At 41.3% G+C, this 19,131-nt stretch overlaps 1 protein-coding gene across 8 annotated transcripts in view; it reads right to left on the bottom strand.

Annotated features, from left to right (window-relative positions):
• cnot1 (CCR4-NOT transcription complex, subunit 1) overlaps nucleotides 1-19,131 on the bottom strand; it is a 161,645-nt gene that overhangs the window by 109,063 nt on the left and 33,451 nt on the right. For all 8 annotated transcript variants that reach the window (XM_072547597.1, XM_072547601.1, XM_072547599.1 and 5 more), the window contains 3 exons: nucleotides 5,411-5,509; nucleotides 1,339-1,407; nucleotides 1,164-1,218 (listed from right to left, as the gene is read on the bottom strand). In XM_072547597.1, the coding sequence (XP_072403698.1) occupies nucleotides 1,164-1,218; nucleotides 1,339-1,407; nucleotides 5,411-5,509 (223 nt within the window). The remainder of the gene's footprint in view (nucleotides 1-1,163; nucleotides 1,219-1,338; nucleotides 1,408-5,410; nucleotides 5,510-19,131) is intronic.

Genomic DNA, 19,131 nt, shown 5'->3' with positions numbered 1-19,131 from the left:
TAATGGATAATCAAGATTCTACAAGACAATTATTTTCTGAACCCATTTCAAAACAACAGGGTTTGAATAATCACATTGACACCACTCAAATAAAACAGATCATATGCAATTAAGTATAGTGCTCTTTTTCCAATTGTACAGTTTAAAATTAATTTTAGCTTTTCTTGCAAAGAACAGCACTATTTGATCAAATTCTCAGAATCAACATTCGTCATTCACTAAAGAACAGTTTATCATTTTCCTGAAGTGAAAAGTTGGCAATCAACATTTTACTTAATTTATAAAATAATCTTAAACCTCTTTTAAAGAAAGCCAGACATATAAAATACTGATAACTTGATCTTGCAAACAAAACCATTGGTCCAACAGAAACAGATAATCCAAGAACAGAGTGGCATCCAATTCCTTGTTGTTCTAGAACCTTGTACAATTCCAAAGTGCCGAAGATAGTCAACAATCAGGAACATGGAACAGGCAAGTTTTTTTTTAAAAAAGGAAGCACCATGAAATAAAAATTGTTGAGTGTTGGACTGTTCAGGTAAATGCCCAAACCCAAAAAAAAACTATTTGAAAGGCAGTTCAGAACTGACGTTTGACTAGCCAAGACAACTAAGTTGCTTATAGTGACTGTACAACTCATCTGTAATTGGAACAATTAACTGATTGAACTCAAGTTTGGAAACAAGTGCAGTTGTCTAAGCTACTCCTTCTCAAACTCCTTGTGTAGCTTGAATAATTAGGCAAACAAATTTAAATACACACTCCAGTCAGTAGATTTAATCTTTGAGAATCTTATTCCAAGTTTCCCACTAGTTACTTGTCATTTCCTTCTTCTAACTTCACTGTTTATAACTCCTTGTTAATCAAAATGTTTCCAACAACATCCATATGTTCACGCCTTTGAGCAAAATTGTTCGTTTATAAAGCGTCATGCGTTGATGTCAACAAACAGAATCAAAGCCAATATATTATGTTGGAGTATTATAGCCAAAAGGAGAAAGCAAAGTAGGTTAGTCTAAACTGGATTCAAGCCCAGATTGGTGATAAAGAGTTTGTGGAACTCAGTCAAGCTTCCATAGAACCAAAGTGCAAATTTCAGATGGCCTAGTTTCACAGCACTTTCAAACACAGGTTGAAATACATAGTTTCAACAAGTTACTCACCAAACCCCCGCAGATCTGAGCTAGAAGAATTCAGCAATGCAAGGCCAAAGATGACCTAAAACATAAATGCATCATGAGACAACAAAATAATTGCGCCAATAACAAGTTAGAAACAGACATGGCTATCTGCTAAAAAAGATCACTGTTAGGCCACATAACACAAAGGTGTTCTTACCTCTTGGACCTTGCTTAACTTGAGCACTTTACTAAGCTGAGTAAACAGATGGGGTGAAGGCTTCAGGCTCTGCAGAGAAAGAATATAATTAGTTAAATCTCAAACAAAATAGTTAATGTAACTTGGGCTGTAACAGGAAAGATGAAATTAAAAGCACAAACATTGAAAATGAAATATAAAAACAGAGCGCTGGCAAAAATTGCAGAGTCAGCATCTGAAAGTGGAAGATGCTTTTAAGAAATGCAGAGGAGAATCATTCACCAGGGAAAAAAAAACAAATCCAAAATAAATTTATAGTCTTATGGCTTTTTTTCTAACTTTCAACAGACATTTAAACTCATTTTTGCTCATTCTTTGACAACTTATGAACAATTTCCTCTTCATCTTCATGCCTTCATTCAATGAGAAATTCTTCAGCAAACAGGAGGAAACAAATTGAAGGAAGACTAATTTTGATGGCATTAGGCAAGAACTTTCAAAAGCTGATTGGGGGGGGCAGGTTTGCAGGTAATAGAGACTGGTGGAAAATGGGAAGCCTTCAGAAATGAGATAACTAGTACAGAGACAGCATATTCCTGCTAGGGTGAAAGGAAAAGGTGGTGTGGATGTTAGGGAATGTTGGATGACTAGAGAAATGTAGGGTTTGGTTAAGAAAAAGAAGGAAGCATATGTGAGGTATAGACAGGAAAGATTGAGTGAATCCTTACAAGAGCATAAAGACAGTAGGAGTATACTTAAGAAGGAAATCAGGAGGCCAAGGGGATGAGATAGGTTTGGCAAATAGGATTAAGGAGATTCCGAAAGGGTTTTTACAAATACATTAAGGACAAAAGGGTAACTAGGGAGAGAATAGGGCTCCTCAAAAATCAGCAAGACAGCAGTAGGAGATGGGGGAGGAGGAAGATACTAAATTAGTATTTTGCATCAGTGTTTACTGTGGAAGAGGATACTAAAGATACTAAAGCATGTAAGGAAATAGATGGTGACATCTTGAAAAATGTCCATATTACAGAGGTAGTGGTGGTGGATATATGGAAACGCATGAAGGTGGATATATCCCCAGGACCTGATCAAGTGTACCCTAGAACACTGAAGCTAGGGAAGTGATTGCTAGGCCTCTTGCTGAGATATTTGTATCATCGATAGTCACAGGTGAGGTGCCAGAAGACTGGAGGTTAGCTAACGTGGTACCACTGTTTAAGAAGGGTGGTAAAGACAAGCCAGGGAACTATAGACCAGTGAGCCTGACGTCTGTGGAAGGCAAGTTGTTGGAGGGAATCCTGAGGGACAGGATGTACACTTATTTGAAAAGGCAAGGACTGATTAGGGATAGTCAACATGGTTTTGTGCATGGGAAATCATGTCACATAAACTTGATTGAGTTTTTTGAAAAAGTAACAAGGAGGATTGATGAGGGTAGAGCAGTAGATGTGATCTGTATGGACTTCAGTAAGACATTCGACAAGGTTCCCCATGGGAGACTGGTGTGCAAGGTTAGATCTCATGGAATACAGGGAGAACGAGCCATTTGGATACAGAACTGGCTCAAAGGTAGAAGACAGAGGGTAGCGGTGGAGGGTTGCTTTTCAGACTGGAGGCCTGTGACCAGTGGAGTACCACAAGGATTGTTGCAGGGTCCACTGCTTTTCATCATTTATATAAACTATTTGGACGTGAACATAGGAGGTATAGTAAGTAAGTTGCAGATGACACTAAAATTGGAGGTGTAGTGAACAGCAAAGGTGGTTACCTCAATGTACAACAGGATCTTGATCAGATGGGCCAATGGACTGAGTCGTGGTGGATGGAGTTTAATTTAGATAAATGAGAGGTGCTGCATTTTGGAAAGGCAAATGAGGGCAAGACTTATACACTTAATGGGAAGGTCCTGTGGTGTATTGCAGAACAAAGAGCCCTTGGAATGCAGGTTCATAGCTCCTTTAAAGTGGAGTTGCAGGTAGATAGGATAGTGAAGGATGCATTTGGTATGCTTTCCTTTATTGGTCAGAGTACTGAGTACAGGAGTTGGGAGGTCATGTTGCAGCTGTACAGGCCACTTTTGAAATTCTAGTCTCCTTCCTATCAGAAAGGGGTTTTGAAACTTGAAAGGGTTCAGAAAAGATTTACAAGGATGTTGCCAGGGTTGGAGGATTGGAGTTACAGGAAGAGGCTGAATAGGCTGAGGCTGTTTTCCCTGGAGGGGTGACCTTATAAAGGTTTACAAAATCGTGAGGGGCATGGATTGGGGGAGTCCAGAACTAGAGGGCATAAGTTTAAGGTGAGGGGGAAAAAGATACAAAAAGGGACCTAAGGGGCAACTTTTCCATGCAGAGGTTGGTGCGCGCATGGAATGAGCCACCAGAGAAAGCGGTAGAGGCTGGTGCAATTGAAACATTTAAAAGGTATCTGGATGCGTATACAAATAAGGAGGGTTTGGAGGGATGTGGTCCAAGTGCTGGCAAATGGGACTACATTAGGTTGGGATATCTGGTCAGCACAGACGAGTTGGACTGAAGGGTCTGTTTCTGTGCTGTACACCTCCATGACTCTATAACAGGGTAAGACTGATTGCGAATTACAACCATGAGTGGTAATGGGCACTTCAAAAGAAAGTGGGCAAAATGAAGATTAAAAGATTCCTAAAAGACATTTCAAATTAGAAAGAATGTCAAAGAAAAGCTATTACTAAGCAGAATAAAACATGAAAAAAAACCAAAATTACCTAATTCTTACCAAGGATTAAAACAGCAATACTCTCAAAGAAAAGCAATACATTGAAGGGACAGTGGGTGAGAATTTTAATCACTACAAACATTGAAAAACTAGATTAAATGATTTCTTTGCAATGCTCAACTTTATTTTTAAAATATCATTTTCTATGGGGGACAAAAGTTGTTAAGAAAGCTTCCTAAAGGCTCTTTCATCTATCGCTATCATTAATTAAAACTATCCTCCATCCTCAAATGGTCTCCAACTAAACCGCATTCCAGCATTTCAGATTGAAGAATATGAAACAGAAGAGATGGGATTGAGCTAGAGACTGGGGTTGAGACAACAGAGGTTTCTGAAAGCAGAAGGACTCCCTTTTACTCAGCCTTCGAAATAACATGTTACTATTACCCAGATCTTGAATCTGATGTCAGCAGACACATTAAACAACCCAACCTGAACAGCTTGTGCAAACCTTTCCAGTTAAACAGATATACACACACTTCCAGGCTTAAATGCTGAATAAAACTTTGCAGTTGTTCATCTATTGTGAAGTGAGGAGAGCCAGCAAGCAGGAATTTGGCACATTTCACTTGTTACTGGTGGCCACATCGGAATAAAAACATTGAGATATTTGAACAGCATGATCCACCCATCAGACCCGCAGTTTTGAGGGACCACTCCGAACAAATGTTCCCAAATTAATTTTTCCCACTGTATCTCCACAGGATAGGAGAAGCAAAATCATCCTGTTGCTCAATTGTAATATCTTAGCTCAATTTAGGACCTGTTTTTGCTTAGCCCAATTGAGAAGCAGTCTTTGCTTTATGCTAAGATGGCTCTGTTAGTACATTTAGCAGGCCCTAAGCAAAGTTCCGCATCAAGTAATTACCTCATGCCCTGCTCTGTCATAAAGGAAACAAAACTAAATTTGCTCTTTTTTAAAGTTGCCCTTTTTTCCACCTTGAACAAGCCACATGTCCTATTATCTCACACAATAAATAAGCTGCATTCCACGTTTACAAAAAGATGGATTTTCTTGGATTTGTTTCTGCAGTAAACAAAATTCTCTCCAACAAGTGAGTCAATATCTAAAAGGTCAACGATTCAAAAATCAATGCAAAAATTCTAGGACAGAGAGAGTAGGAGGTATTTATCAAATTCAGGGTCTACACCGTTCTACCTGAAAAGGGTTACGGAATCCAATACTGCAATTAATTTTGAAAGAGAGCCAGAGTCTTTGATGTGAGAATTTCCTCAATCTGAAAGCAACTTTCAGAACATGCACTTCAGGTGCAGTTTCAGTCACACTGAAAGAAGCTAAAACTCAAATACCAGACAACTCAGCTGTAAAAGTGCCTACCTTCTGATAGTGCAGCGGATTGTCAATGGCGTAGCACAGCGTCGAGATAAAGTTTGGCTTAGTAATCAGGGACGCACACTCTTGAATCAGAAACTGAGTCTGCAAAAAAAAACGATGTTTTAAGAAATAGAAGTTAGGATAACTCAAGTTACGGAAATGGCACCTATGCTACAGACAAGTACGTAATTTCAAACCAACGCATTAAAATCTCCCAAATGATGCAGCCTCTGCAGTACAAAGGAATTTACCAAGCAGCATTCGGAGTTTGTTTTTGAGAGATGGATTTTGTACCACGATTTCAATCCTGTGTTTAAATGTTTACTTTACGCAGCAATTAGTTCTGCAAAATAGCAAAAGATATGGATTTCAAGTTTCACATGAAGTAATCATAGATTCATCAGAAATAATTGAGTAGGGGGAAACAACCAGAACTAAGGAACAACTTGGCTTGCAAGGGAGACTGCACAGAATTTAAGAACATCAGGACTTGACAGAATACTTTTGAGTAAAGATTATGTAATTTTGGTTAGGAAGTAAATATGGTTAAAAAAAAACTTACCTGCTTAAGCTACTAAATTGCATTGTTAACCACTTAAACTTTAACAGTTCTGCTTAAGAACAATATTAATAAATATTAAGATTCCTTTAAAGTCCTACATTTCAGATCAATGCAGTGGTATTATGTCAGGCTTTCAGTCAGAACATGTTTTGATCCTCCAGGAACAGTCCTAATTTTGGGATTAAAAGGCTAGAAATTTGTGTCAAACACAGTTGCCTGGAACTGCATTTAGGGTGCGATGGCTAGCAGCAGCACTAGTTGGATGTGGTTGTTACTGGGTATTGGCAGATTAAAAACTGCCCGGGAGCACACTGAGCAGGGGACTGACAATATGCCCACGTGCAAACAGTAGCAAAAGCTGTAAAGTCAGAAATTCTTAATTGCTTGGCACGAAAACACTTTAGATGATTGTGAGGTAGGCAAAGATTAACACCCTCATTAAAGATAAACACACTGGGATTCCCCATGAACCAAAGGCCAAATGGCAACAGTAGGTGGTAACGCTCTAAGAGTGTTTCAAACGACATTTCAGGCCACTCATCATAAAAATCTTCTTTTTCAATTGGTTCATTTGCAGAACAGAGGCAAGTTGTGAAAACAATTTCACAAAATCATGGTAACCTACACAAGAGGAATAGTGCATGTTTTTAAACTTAGTATTAAACTGCTGAAATTATTCAATTCCTCTTCTAAACTGTAAATCTTTAACTTCAATACGTTAACTGGAAGGCCACCTAACATTTAACATTTTACAATTTTACATACCTAATCTTGGCTAGTGTTCCTGAGCTTAGACAGTTGACTCAATATCACTGAACCAGGAGACCTGGGCTCAAGCCCCACCTCCCCCAGAGGTGTGAAACAACATCACGGAATAGAGATTGATTAAAAAATACCAAGATGGTTGACAAGTGATTTAATTACATGTGAACAAGGACCAAGAGTTGGCTACTTGGCCTTTCAGGCCTGCACACCAATTCATTACAGTTTATCGGATTTTAACTTCAACTGTACAGTCTTGCATATTCCCCAATAATCTTTTATCCTTTTTGCAAGGTTTGTAGCTCAGGTTGAAGTTTAGGGTGTAGGTTTGACATCCAGACGTTTCATTACCTGGCTAGGTAACATCAGTGGTGACCTCCAAGTGATGCGAAGCTGTTGTCTCCTGCTTTCTATTTATATCTTTCTCCTGGATGGGGTTCCTGGGGTTTTGTGGTGATGTCATTTCCAGTTCGTTTTCTGAGGGGTTGATAGATGGCATCTAGATCTATGTGTTTGTTTATGGCGTTGTGGTTGGTGTGCCAGGACCCTAGGAATTCTCTGGCATGTCTTTGCTTAGTCTGTCCCAGGATAGATGTGTTGTCCCAGTCGAAATGGTGGGTTTTTTTTCATCCGTGTGTAGGGCTACGAGGGAGAGAGGGTTGTGCCTTTTTGTGGCTAGCTGGTGTTCGTGTATCCTGGTGGCTAACTTTCTTCCTGTTTGTCCTACATAGTGTTTGTGGCAGTCCTTGCATGGAATTTTGTAGATGACGTTGGTTTTGTCCATGGATTGTACTGGGTCTTTTAAGTTTGTTAGTTTTTTTTATTAGATTAGATTACTTACAGTGTGGAAACAGGCCCTTCGGCCCAACAAGTCCACACCGCGCCCGCCGAAGCGTAACCCACCCATACCCCTACATCTACATCTACCCCTGACCTAACACTACGGGCAATTTAGCATGGCCAATTCACCTGACCTGCACATCTTTGGACTGTGGGAGGAAACCGGAGCACCCGGAGGAAACCCACGCAGACACGGGGAGAACGTGCAAACTCCACACAGTCAGTCGCCTAAGGCGGGAATTGAACCCGGGTCTCCGGCGCTGCGAGGCAGCAGTGCTAACCACTGTGCCACCGTGCCGCCCACTGTTTGAGTGTATTGATGGGTTTGTGTGCTATTAGGATTCTGAGGGGTCTTAGTAGTCTGACTGTCATTTCTGAAACTTCTTTGATGTATGGTAAGGTGGTTAGGGTTTCTGGCTGTGTTTGGTCTGCTCTTGAGGAATCTGCGGACTATATTTTTTGAGTATCCATTCTTCTTGAATATGTTGTATAGATGGTTCTCCTCTGTTTTCGGAAAACAGAGGACAAACAGGAAGTTAGCTAGCCACAAAAAGGCACGACCCTCTCTCCTTGTAGCCCTACGCACAGATGAAAAAAAACCCACCAATTTGACTGGGACAACAAGTCTATCCTGGGAACAAACTAAGCAAAGACATGCCAGAGAATTCCTAGAGGCCTGGCACTCCAACCACAACACCATAAATAAACACATAGATCTTGATACCATCTATCAACCTCTCAGAAAATGAACAGGAAATGACATCACCACAAACCCCAGGAACCCCATCCAGTAGAAAGATATAAATAGAAAGCAGGAGACAACAGCTTCGCATCACTTAGAAGTCGCCACTGATGTTACCTAGCCAGGTAATGAAACGTCTGGATATCAAAACTACAGCTCAGCGAGCAAACCTACACCCTAAATCTTTTATCCCCGTGGCAAAAGATCTATTTAGCTTTACCTTAAAAAAATTTAAAATTTTGCATCTATGAATAAAGACACACTAACCTTCTGAAGAGTCGTTACTGGACTGGAAAAAAGTAACTTTGCTGTCTTTTCACAGACCTGCTGAATTTCTCCAGTAATGCATGTTTTTGTTAAATTGGGTGACCCCTAGCTCTAGATTCACCCAAAAGAGAAAATATCCTTTTGATACTGCCCAGTCAAGTCCCTGCAGCATCTAATGTCTCTAAGTCACCTGACTTTTAAACTCTAGGATACAGGCCTAGCCTTACCTAATAGGGCAATCCGCTCATCCCTGCTCTAGTAAATGTTTGCCAAATGCTTCTTTAAGTATAGTGGCCAGTGCTATACATGCTGTTTCCCTGTACAACTCTTGCACTCAATTCCCCTTACAGTAAGCTAATCACATTGTATTAGCTTTCTTGATTACTGTAACTACACATCAACTGCGAGATAGTCATGCACTAGGACACAGATCTCTCTGCTTCTCAGATCAGCAACCCCTCACCATAATCGATAATATGCTTTTATCCCCTGCTAAACTGGGCAATTACACATTTTCTCAACATGGTACTCCATTTGACAGATCTCTGCTTATTCATTATTTAGCCTTCTGTCCTTTCCACAAAGACAGAAATGTTGAAAATTGTAACAAGATTCAATTTGATAGATCAATTATTTCTTCTAATTGATGGCTCCGGAATAAGAGGCAACATGTGGAAAATGGTGGATACTAACGTGATCGAGAAAGAACATGTTGTAGTAAATGCGCATGGCCTGAGGAACTTCAGAGCAGAGCAGAGCTGGAGTCGGAGCTGTAAACGTTGTGCTATGAGGAAAGAGGAAATATTGTTGTGGTTCTGTTCGCCGAGCTGGGAATTTGTCTTGCAAACGTTTCGTCCCCTGTCTAGGTGACATAGTCAGTGCTTGGGAGCCTCCTGTGAAGCGCTTGTGTGCTGTTTCCTCCGGCATTTATAGTGGCCTGTCTCTGCCGCTTCCGGTTGTCAGTTCGAGCTGTCCACTGTAGTGGCCGGTATATTGGGTCCAGGTCGATGTGTGTGTTGATAGAGTCTGTGGATGAGTGCCATGCCTCTAGGAATTCCCTGGCTGTTCTCTGTTTGGCTTGCCCTATAATGGTAGTGTTGTCCCAGTCGAATTCATGTTGCTTGTCATCTGCGTGTGTGGCTACACACAGATGACAAGCAACATGAATTCGACTGGGACAACACTACCATTATAGGGCAAGCCAAACAGAGAACAGCCAGGGAATTCCTAGAGGCATGGCACTCATCCACAGACTCTATCAACACACACATCGACCTGGACCCAATATACCGGCCACTACAGTGGACAGCTCGAACTGACAACCGGAAGCGGCAGAGACAGGCCACTATAAATGCCGGAGGAAACAGCACACAAGCGCTTCACAGGAGGCTCCCAAGCACTGACTATGTCACCTAGACAGGGGACGAAACGTTTGCAAGACAAATTCCCAGCTCGGCGAACAGAACCACAACAACGAGCACCTGAGCTATAAATCTTCTACCAAACTTTGAAGAGGAAATATTATCTGGACACTGCTCCAGAGCACGGTCACACACCTCAGAGAGATAAGCTCATATTTAGCCTGTGATCACTGACTGAAGGGTGTGACTAAAGGTGCGGCAGGTATCAGGACACAGGGGGTTCCAATTGAGGAGCCTCTGCACCTGCAATTGCCCAACCAATGAGGTTTTTGAAAGTTGAGTGGATGAGAGTTGGACTTCAGGGAGACTGGCAAATTGACTCTGCCACCGTTATGGGAATATTAGTAATAGGGGACAACACAATGTGATTCTGTTCTCTACAGCTGTCTGTTTGATGCCAGGGTTAAGAAGCTGAAGGACTTGGATTGAAGGGGGAGGGATCCTGTTATCATCATCCACATTGGTACCAACAACATTGACAGGACTGAAAGGGAGGTTCTGTTGTATGTTTCTCAACAGTTAGAACTTAATTAAAATGCATAGCTTCCAATTTAATAATTGTGGGATAACTATCTGAGCCACGGGCAAACTGGCAGTAGGTAAATAAAGTCGTGGAGTTGAATGCTTTGCTGAAAGACTGGTGTGGATGGAGAAGGTATGAGTCTGTGGGCCTCTGGCACTAGTATCTGGGTAGAGAGAGCAATTCCAGTGGTTTGAGCGTTATGTGAACCATATCAGAAGCAGTTTCCTGGGTCAATAATTCATGGCATGGGTGGGGAGGGTGTTCAGCACGTGTACATGACAGAGATGATGACAGCGTGGGCAGCAAAGGAGTCATAGCAGTTTAGCAGATGGGAAAGATAATCTTACAAAGCAGAATGATATGCCAGCTTTACACAGTAACTAATTGGATAACAATATACAGAGGGGGCAGGGACAGGCAAAGTGCACAAACATAGAAAGACAGTAATAAAAGGGCAAAGGGGGTAGAAATGGTTTTAAAAGGCAATATTATTGGTTCTTTACTTGAACGTGCATCATATTTGGAACCAAAGAAACAAATCAACAGCACAAAAAGGGTTATTTGGCATTAACCTATGGACATTATGGAAAGTGTTACAAGGAAATCAAAGCTGGAAACTAAATATTTAGGGTTGAGAGATATTTGGGAAGACTGGCAGGAAGAAAGGGTGGTGGGTAGCTTTGTTAGTATGGGATTGAATAAGTACAGGAGCAAGAAACTATCTTGGATCGGAAGATGTTGCATTCAAATGGGTGAAGATAAGACACAAAGACAAGATGACACTGGTAGGCGTCGTCCCTAGGGCTCCAGGAGCAGCTTGTATGGTTGGCCAGACAATAAACTAAAGATGAGGGCATGCAAGAAAAGTAGTACGTTAATCAGTGACGATAGACCTCCTTGAAATGAAGTTATTTAATACAGATAGCATGAAAAACCATCTAACTTTGGACAAGGCTCCAGCTGTATCAGGCACCGTGCTCGCAAACAAAGGTTCCTGGGATTTAGCCTATTCAACCAAGTGTATTAAACATAAACGCCACTTAGTTCCGAGTAAAAGTTTATTTTTGTAGCTTGCTGCTTTTCGGTTCATCCATTCATTAGTACTGCCAGTCATCAGCCTTTTAGTGGACATTTCCTACATTTATAGGTTACTGGTGTTTAAAAAAAAAAATCACACTATGAATTAAGGAGGAAGATCTTTTTGGAGATTCCAATCAAACTACATCAGGTTTTATTTAGGATGTTTTACTTTGATAAATACAAATGCAAACTGTTTTGTGTTTAGATGAGAGAGAGTAATGAAGGCACGAACCAAATGCTCGTCCCACATTTTGAGACAATTACTCACTGAACTGTCAAAAGAGGAGCATTTTTCATGAACTACAGATCACCTACTGACAGCTGAAACCATGCCAGATCTTTCAACAGAAGATTGGAGCTTGAAAAGACACTACTTTCTTCAATAGAAATTTAGACCAGTCACTTGTACCAAATGCTATATCTGCAAGAGGCAATATGGGCTTATTTTTCTAGTGGCAACAGTCTCTACCAATGTAAACCAATATAAATGCACACAAGCAAACAAAGCAGCAAATAAAAAGTGGAAAACGTCAAGAGGTGGGATAGGTTTGAAAGTAAAACAAAATGTTTCAAAACTTTACAAGATGGGAAAAACAAAAGAATGCAAGTAAAAATGGTAAATAGAGTTAAGTGCTGTCTCCTTTCAGTTAAAACTGGAGTTGAGTAGCTTTGAATACATATTCTCAGTGGTGTGTTTTCCTTCTCAGTTTACATGGCCAGAGTTGTAGTGAAAAGTGTAGTGCAAATGATTAAATACTTTCCATTTATTGGCAAAGAAGCATGGTTTCCACCAGGCAGAAAATATCCCAACCTCATTAATTTTAACAAAATGTGGCATGTTTCACCCAACAATAATGCCTCTGTGCACTCAAATTCAAACTTGGCCAGGGAAGCAGGGAGGACAGGTCAAAGGTTTCACATTTCAGTATCTTAATCAATACTGAAATAAATTAACTAAAAGAAGACTTGTTCAATAAAATGTAAATGGAATATAAAAAAATGAAATACCTTAAGTAAAATGACAGTCAAAAGTATACTTTAAAACTTATGAAAGAAAAATTCAAAAATACTGGACTTCAGCTCAAAAGCAAAGACAAGAAAGAAATACATCAGGAAAAATGAACTAAAATATTCTGGGAAAAGAGAAAGGAAAATAAATAAAAGAGGAACAGCATTTGTTGAGTGAAAGCACAAACTTACAGAATATCTAAGTGGTCTCAGGATCTCCCAATGTCATATTCATCCTACATATTCTCAGCACAGTCTCAATCAAATAATCTCTTTTCCAGAGAAACAGCAGCAAGGGAATTGGGAGAATTGCTCTTCTGCTGGAATGCTGAAGGATAGTTACGAATGCTGGACTTTCATAAATCAATGATGTCTCCATTTATTCAAAGTAGAACCGAATGGCTTTTTTTGGGGGTGGGGGGGGAGAAAGAGGAGAAATGGAAGAGGAGTCATGTGATCCCCTTTGGATTTGCTCACAGACAAACTCACATGCCCACACTGCCATAGGGGAATGGGCCCAGGTCAAAACTTACCATCAGGTTCTAATAGCTAACACCAAGGAGAAAGCTACTGGTGTGCTGTATGCAAAGTTAGCAGGCAAAGATTTGGAAGAGACCACGCATAACAAAAGCGATGCCAGGCACAGAAAAATAACTGAGGTAAAAACAATGACTGCAGATGCTGGAAAGCAAATACTGGATTAGTGGTGCTGGAAGAGCACAGCAGTTCAGGCAGCATCCAAGTAGCTTCGAAATGGACGTTTCGGGCAAAAGCCCTTCATCAGGAATAAAGGCAGCGAGCCTGAAGCATGGAGAGATAAGCTAGAGGAGGGTGGGGGTGGGGAGAGAGTAGCATAGAGTACAATGGGTGAGTGGGGGAGGAGATGAAGGTGATAGGTCAAGGAGGAGAGGGTGGAGTGGATAGGTGGAAAAGGAGATAGGCAGGTTCGACAAGTCCGGACAAGTCACAGAGACAGTGCTGAGCTGAAAGTTTGAAACTAGGATGAGGTGGGGGAAGGGGAAATGAGGAAGCTGTTGAAGTCCACATTGATAGCCTGGGGTTGAAGTGTTCCGAGGCGGAAGATGAGGCGTTCTTCCTCCAGGCTTCTGGTGGTGAGGGAGTGGCGGTGAAGGAGGCCCAGGCCCATGTCCTCGGCACAGTGGGAGGGGGAGTTGAAATGTTGGGCCACGGGGCAGTTTGGTTGATTGGTGCGGGTGTCTCGGAGATGTTCCCTAAAGCGCTCTGCTAGGAGGCGCCCAGTCTCCCCAACGTAGAGGAGACCACATCGGGAGCAACGGATACAATAAATGATATTAGTGGATGTGCAGGTAAAACTTTGATGGATGTGGAAGGCTCCTTTAGGGCCTTGGATAGAGGTGAGGGAGGAGGTGTGGGTGCAGGCTTTACAGTTCCTGCGGTGGCAGGGTAAAGTGCCAGAATAGGAGGGTGGCTTGTAGAGGGGTGTGGACCTGACCCCCTCCGCGACTACCTGGTCAGGTCCACACCCCTCTACGACCCACCCCTCCTATTCTGGCACTTTACCCTGCCACGTCGATTCCGCTGCTCGTTGGATGCTGCCTGAACTGCTGTGCTCTTCCAGTACCACTAATACAGAAAAATAACTGACTGTTTTCAGGTGAGCCACCAAGCAGAATGCTGGTATGGATAGACTGGTGTTTGGTGAAATGAGGCTTGTGAAGCATTAAAGACCAAGTAGTTGATGGAGAAGGCCTTGCTATCGGAAGCCCATTTAAATAGGCTCATAATATTAATGAAGGGATCCAGAAAATTCCACTATAGTGGGGCAGGGAGGAGATAATGCTGAAGCTGGGGAGGGTGAGGGACTTTAAAAACTACATTTCTACTAATAGTGCAGTCTATTTAGATGTGGCATGGATGTTTCATTAAATTGAAAGAGTTAGCTGGACATCTCTTTCCTTTTCTTTAGCTTATTAAATTACTGAGTGTTGTTTAGCTGATTTTCTTTTGCTTATTAGTCTCAAAATAAAATCTTGCCATGTAATTTTTTTTTGCACTAGTCACTGGGAAATTCATGGCTTTTTAAAAAGTGAAGCGCCCATGGCAAACATTTTAATTTATTTAGCATCTAGCCAAGAGCCTTTGTTTTACATTTCACCTGAAAAAGATGACACTTTTGGTGAGTACTGAGTATCTGGGCCCAAGCCTTGAACGCACAATTTTCTTGCTTTTGCCCGAAACGTCGATTTTCCTGCTCCTCGGATGCTGCCTGACCTGCTGTGCTTTTCCAGCACCACACTAATCTAGACTCTGATTTCCAGCATCTGCAGTCCTTGTTTTTACCCACAATTTTCTTATCTAGAGTCAAATGTTCAACCACTGAGCCAATTAAGTACAGGAAGTCCCCGGGTTTTGAACACCCAAATTACAGACATCCCGTACTTACAAACCAACGTCTTGCTTCTCATTTTTAAAAATCCAACTTATCTACAATGTTTCGTCTAACGAATGGACAGACTAATTTGCCCATATCTTTTCCAAAGTACACAAATTCAGCTTACGAACAGCTGGAAAAATTGATTTTGCTCGTAACCTGGGGACTTCCTCTGGTGCAGGATTTAACAAGTCTTGTGCCCTGTCTTATTTTCCTTTGTTGAACTGAAGATGCTGCTGGGACTAGGTTGGTCAGTGCTGATATTCCAGGAGACATGCAAAATTCTGAGCAGATAGCACAAGGAAGTTATTTATGATTATGTGCTGTAGCAGAATCAAACTCTTGGATAGCTGATGGTCAAACTCCATCTTTCATTGTCAAAGTTCACATGTAGGTTGCCCACATGTGTTACTGGACAGAGATTAGAATCCAAAGTGTGAAACTTTTTTAGTTGCCATAGACACAGAATCTGCAGTGTCCCTAATGCTTCATCAGCTGAGATTCATCAATTTACCACAGATAAGGAATTAAACTTTCAACTCCCATACACACTCTTACCCACTGCAGTAACGTAGTAATTGAGACTTATAGTCACAAATGTGATAATTATTACTGAAGCAAATTCCTCAGAAGTACCGTGGGGAAGTTGTCAACCCATTATGCAACTGAACTGCTGAGATCAGACATACTGAACATGTAAAAATCTGCATTGAAGTTACTTTTGTAGCCAGGCTAAATTTTCCTTTTACTTGAAATAGAATTGATTTCACAGTGGAAATAAATCAACCTCAAAATACAAAGACATCACATATTGCAGCCAAGGAAACTTTTTAAAAAGACATTGGTCAAAACGTGAGTTCTACAAAGCACTTCCAAATTGGTCTTCTAAAATCCTCTGTTACATGGGTAAACGGGATTTCCAGACAGCAGGAGAACAGATTCACAGAAACCTTTGCAACAACAAACAGTGACATTGGTATCAATCATGCTAATATTGGGTACTGCAGCGAGTTAGAATACTGTTCATCTCCACAGCAGCAGATCCAAGCTTCAAACCCCCCAGCCCAAACCATCAGGTTGATAGAACATTTCCCACAAACATAACTCTCCTAAATGTAATGAGTTTGGGGAACTCTATCCAACCTCAAGGAGGTTAAGAATGCCCATATCAAAACTCTGCACTGAATGACAACCTCATTCATTTGGGGGGGGGGGGGGGGGAGAATAGGAAGACAGTGTAATGGAATATGCAGTTTAAACTAGTGTCAAGGAACTGTTGAAACAGTAAAGTGATATCATGAATCCAACCTGTTATTCCATTTGACTTTGAATTAGTACTCCAGGTTGATTAAGGGTATAGTTTCTGAATTACCATGCAGGAAATACTCCAATAAAATATCTTTATAAATTGCACTATGTCCTTTTAGATGGGTCTGAAAGGCAGCAGCAAACTAGTCATATGGAGAGCGCAAGAGAGCTTTAACTGAGTCTTGACCACTTGCCACTGTCAACTTAACTTATCACTACACAATCAAGTTCAGAAGGAAACACAATCTATTGACTTCAGTAGGCAAATACACACCCTTGTGACATGTTCAACGAACGTGCTTCGGCTTAGATCAGGATATCAACATTCTATCACAAATAGCCTATAGAGTCATACAGCACAGAAACAGGTCCTTCAGCCCAACTCATCAATGCAGACCTAGTTTCCCAAATTGATCTAGACCCATTTGCCTGCATTTGGCCCATATCTCTCTAAACCTTTCCTTTTCCTATTTATCTGTCCAAATATATTTTAAATATTGTAACTGTACCTGCATCTATCACTTTTGTGCATGGAACTAGTAAATAGAGACCAAGGGGAGACTTTTTTTGTCCACCAACTCTGTGCAACTAGAGCAAAACCTCAATTATGATGCATCCAACTCTGACCATCTGTTAAAAAGCAGAGTAAACAAAATAAGATAACTGAACAAAACCAAGATGACCTTGGTGAGACAGTCATAGAGGCACAAATAACCAATTTGCAGGAGAAAGTCAGGTCTGACAGCATCTGGGGAGAAAAAGCAAATTTAACATTTCAAGTCCAGTGACCCTTCTTCAGAAACAATCTTCTGAACCTGTCCTGCCACCTTCAGGGATCTGTGGACAAACATCCCAAGATCTCTGTGCTTCTCTGAACTTCCTAGTACCCTACTAGTCATCAAGTACTCCCTGGTTGCGCTACTATTTCCAAAATGCATCCTCTCTCACTTTTCAAGGTTAAAGTCCATTGGCCACCATGCTGACCACTATCTTTGTATCCTCCTAGAATCCAAGATCACCTTCCGCAATGTCAACCATCCAATCTTCATGGCATGTGCAGACTTATCTCCCTTACATTTTCATCTACATTGCTTACATAAGTCACGAAATGATAGAGACCTAGCCCTGTAGTATACCACTGGACATTGACATCTAGTCACATTAACAGCCTTCTAACATCATCTCTCCTGCTGTAAAGTTAACTTTGGATCCAACTTGTCAAATAACCTTGGATCCCATGAGCTTTTGCCTTCAGTCACCTATGTGGGGCCTTGTCAAAGGCCTTGCAGAAATCCATATGAACTGCACTATCCTCAACTATGTACTTGGTCACTTGCTATTAAAAAAATTCTATTTGATAGACAGGACTTCCCTCTGACAAAATCTTGCCTCTCGAAACAGATTAATTCTCTGTTCAGAATTTTTGTCCAATAGCTTACTTGTCTCACAGGTCTCCTCTACATTCACCTCCAACAAATTAAATAAGAACATAGGCCATAGGACCGGAAGTAAGGTCATTTGGCCCATTGAGTCCACTCTGCCATTCAATCATGGCTGATGGGCAGTTCAATGCCACTTACCCACACTCTCCCAGTATCCCTTAATTCCTTGCAAGATTAAGAATTTATCAATCTCTGCTCTGAAGACATTTAACATCCAGGCCTCCACTGTGCTCCATGGCAGTGAATTCCACAGGTCCACCATTCCCTAGCTGAAGAAATGTCATCTCATTTCAGTTTTAAATTGAGCCCTTGTAATTCTAAGGATGTGCCCACGGGTCCTAGATTTCCCACCTGACGGAAACAAATTCCCAGTATCCACCCTTTCTAAGCCATGAATTATCTTTAAGTTTTATTAGATCTCCCCTCAACCTTCTGAACTCTAACTAATACAATCTCAGAATCCTCAGCCGTTTATCATATGTTAGGCCTACCATTCCAGGGATCATCCATGTGAATCTGCGCTGGACGCACTTCAGTGCCAATATGTCCTTCCCGAGGTGTGGGGCCCAAAACTGGACACAGATTCCAAATGGATTAGTGGTGCTGGAAGAGCACAGCAGTTCAGGCAGCATCCAACGAGCAGCGAAATCGACGTTTCGGGCAAAAGCCCTTCATCAGGAATAAAGGCAGCGAGCCTGAAGCATGGAGAGAGAAGCTAGAGGAGGGTGGGGGTTTACCTTACAGATTCCAAATGGAGCCTAACCAGAGTTTTATAAAGTCTCAGTAGCACAACGCTGCTTTTACATTCCAACCCTTGCGATAAATGACAACATAACCTTTGTTTTTTTAATCCCAGTCTCAACTTGCAAGCCAACCTTTAGAGAATCTGGACTAGAACTCCGACATCCCTTTGTACTTTGGCTTTATGAATTTTCTCACTGTTTAGAAAATAGTCCATCCCTGTATTCTTTTTTTGAAGTGCAAGACCTCACATTTGCTCACACTTAATTTCAGCAGCCATTTCTTGGACCACTCCCCTAAACTGTAAATCTTTCTGTAGCCTTAGCAAGTTTTAAGATCTGTAGCTCAGGTTGAGGTTCTGGATGTAGGTTTGCTCACTGAGCTGCAAGGTTCATTTTCAGACGTTTCATCACCTTACCAGGTAACATCAGTGAGCCTCTGGACGAAACAGCCCTGGCGATTTCTGCTTTCTATTTATATTTTGAGGTTTCCTTGGGTGGATGATGTCATTGCCCATGGTGACATCATTTCCTGTGGTAATGTCATTTCCTGTTCTTTTTCTCGGGGATAGTAAATGGGGTCCAAGTTAATGTGTTTGTTGATAGAGTTCCGGTT

This window comes from Chiloscyllium punctatum, chromosome 26 (assembly GCF_047496795.1).
Source record: "Chiloscyllium punctatum isolate Juve2018m chromosome 26, sChiPun1.3, whole genome shotgun sequence".
Taxonomy (NCBI): Eukaryota; Metazoa; Chordata; class Chondrichthyes; order Orectolobiformes; family Hemiscylliidae; genus Chiloscyllium; species Chiloscyllium punctatum.
The sequence above is the reverse complement of the archived record's forward strand: the minus strand, read 5'-3'. Positions and strand labels throughout refer to the sequence as shown.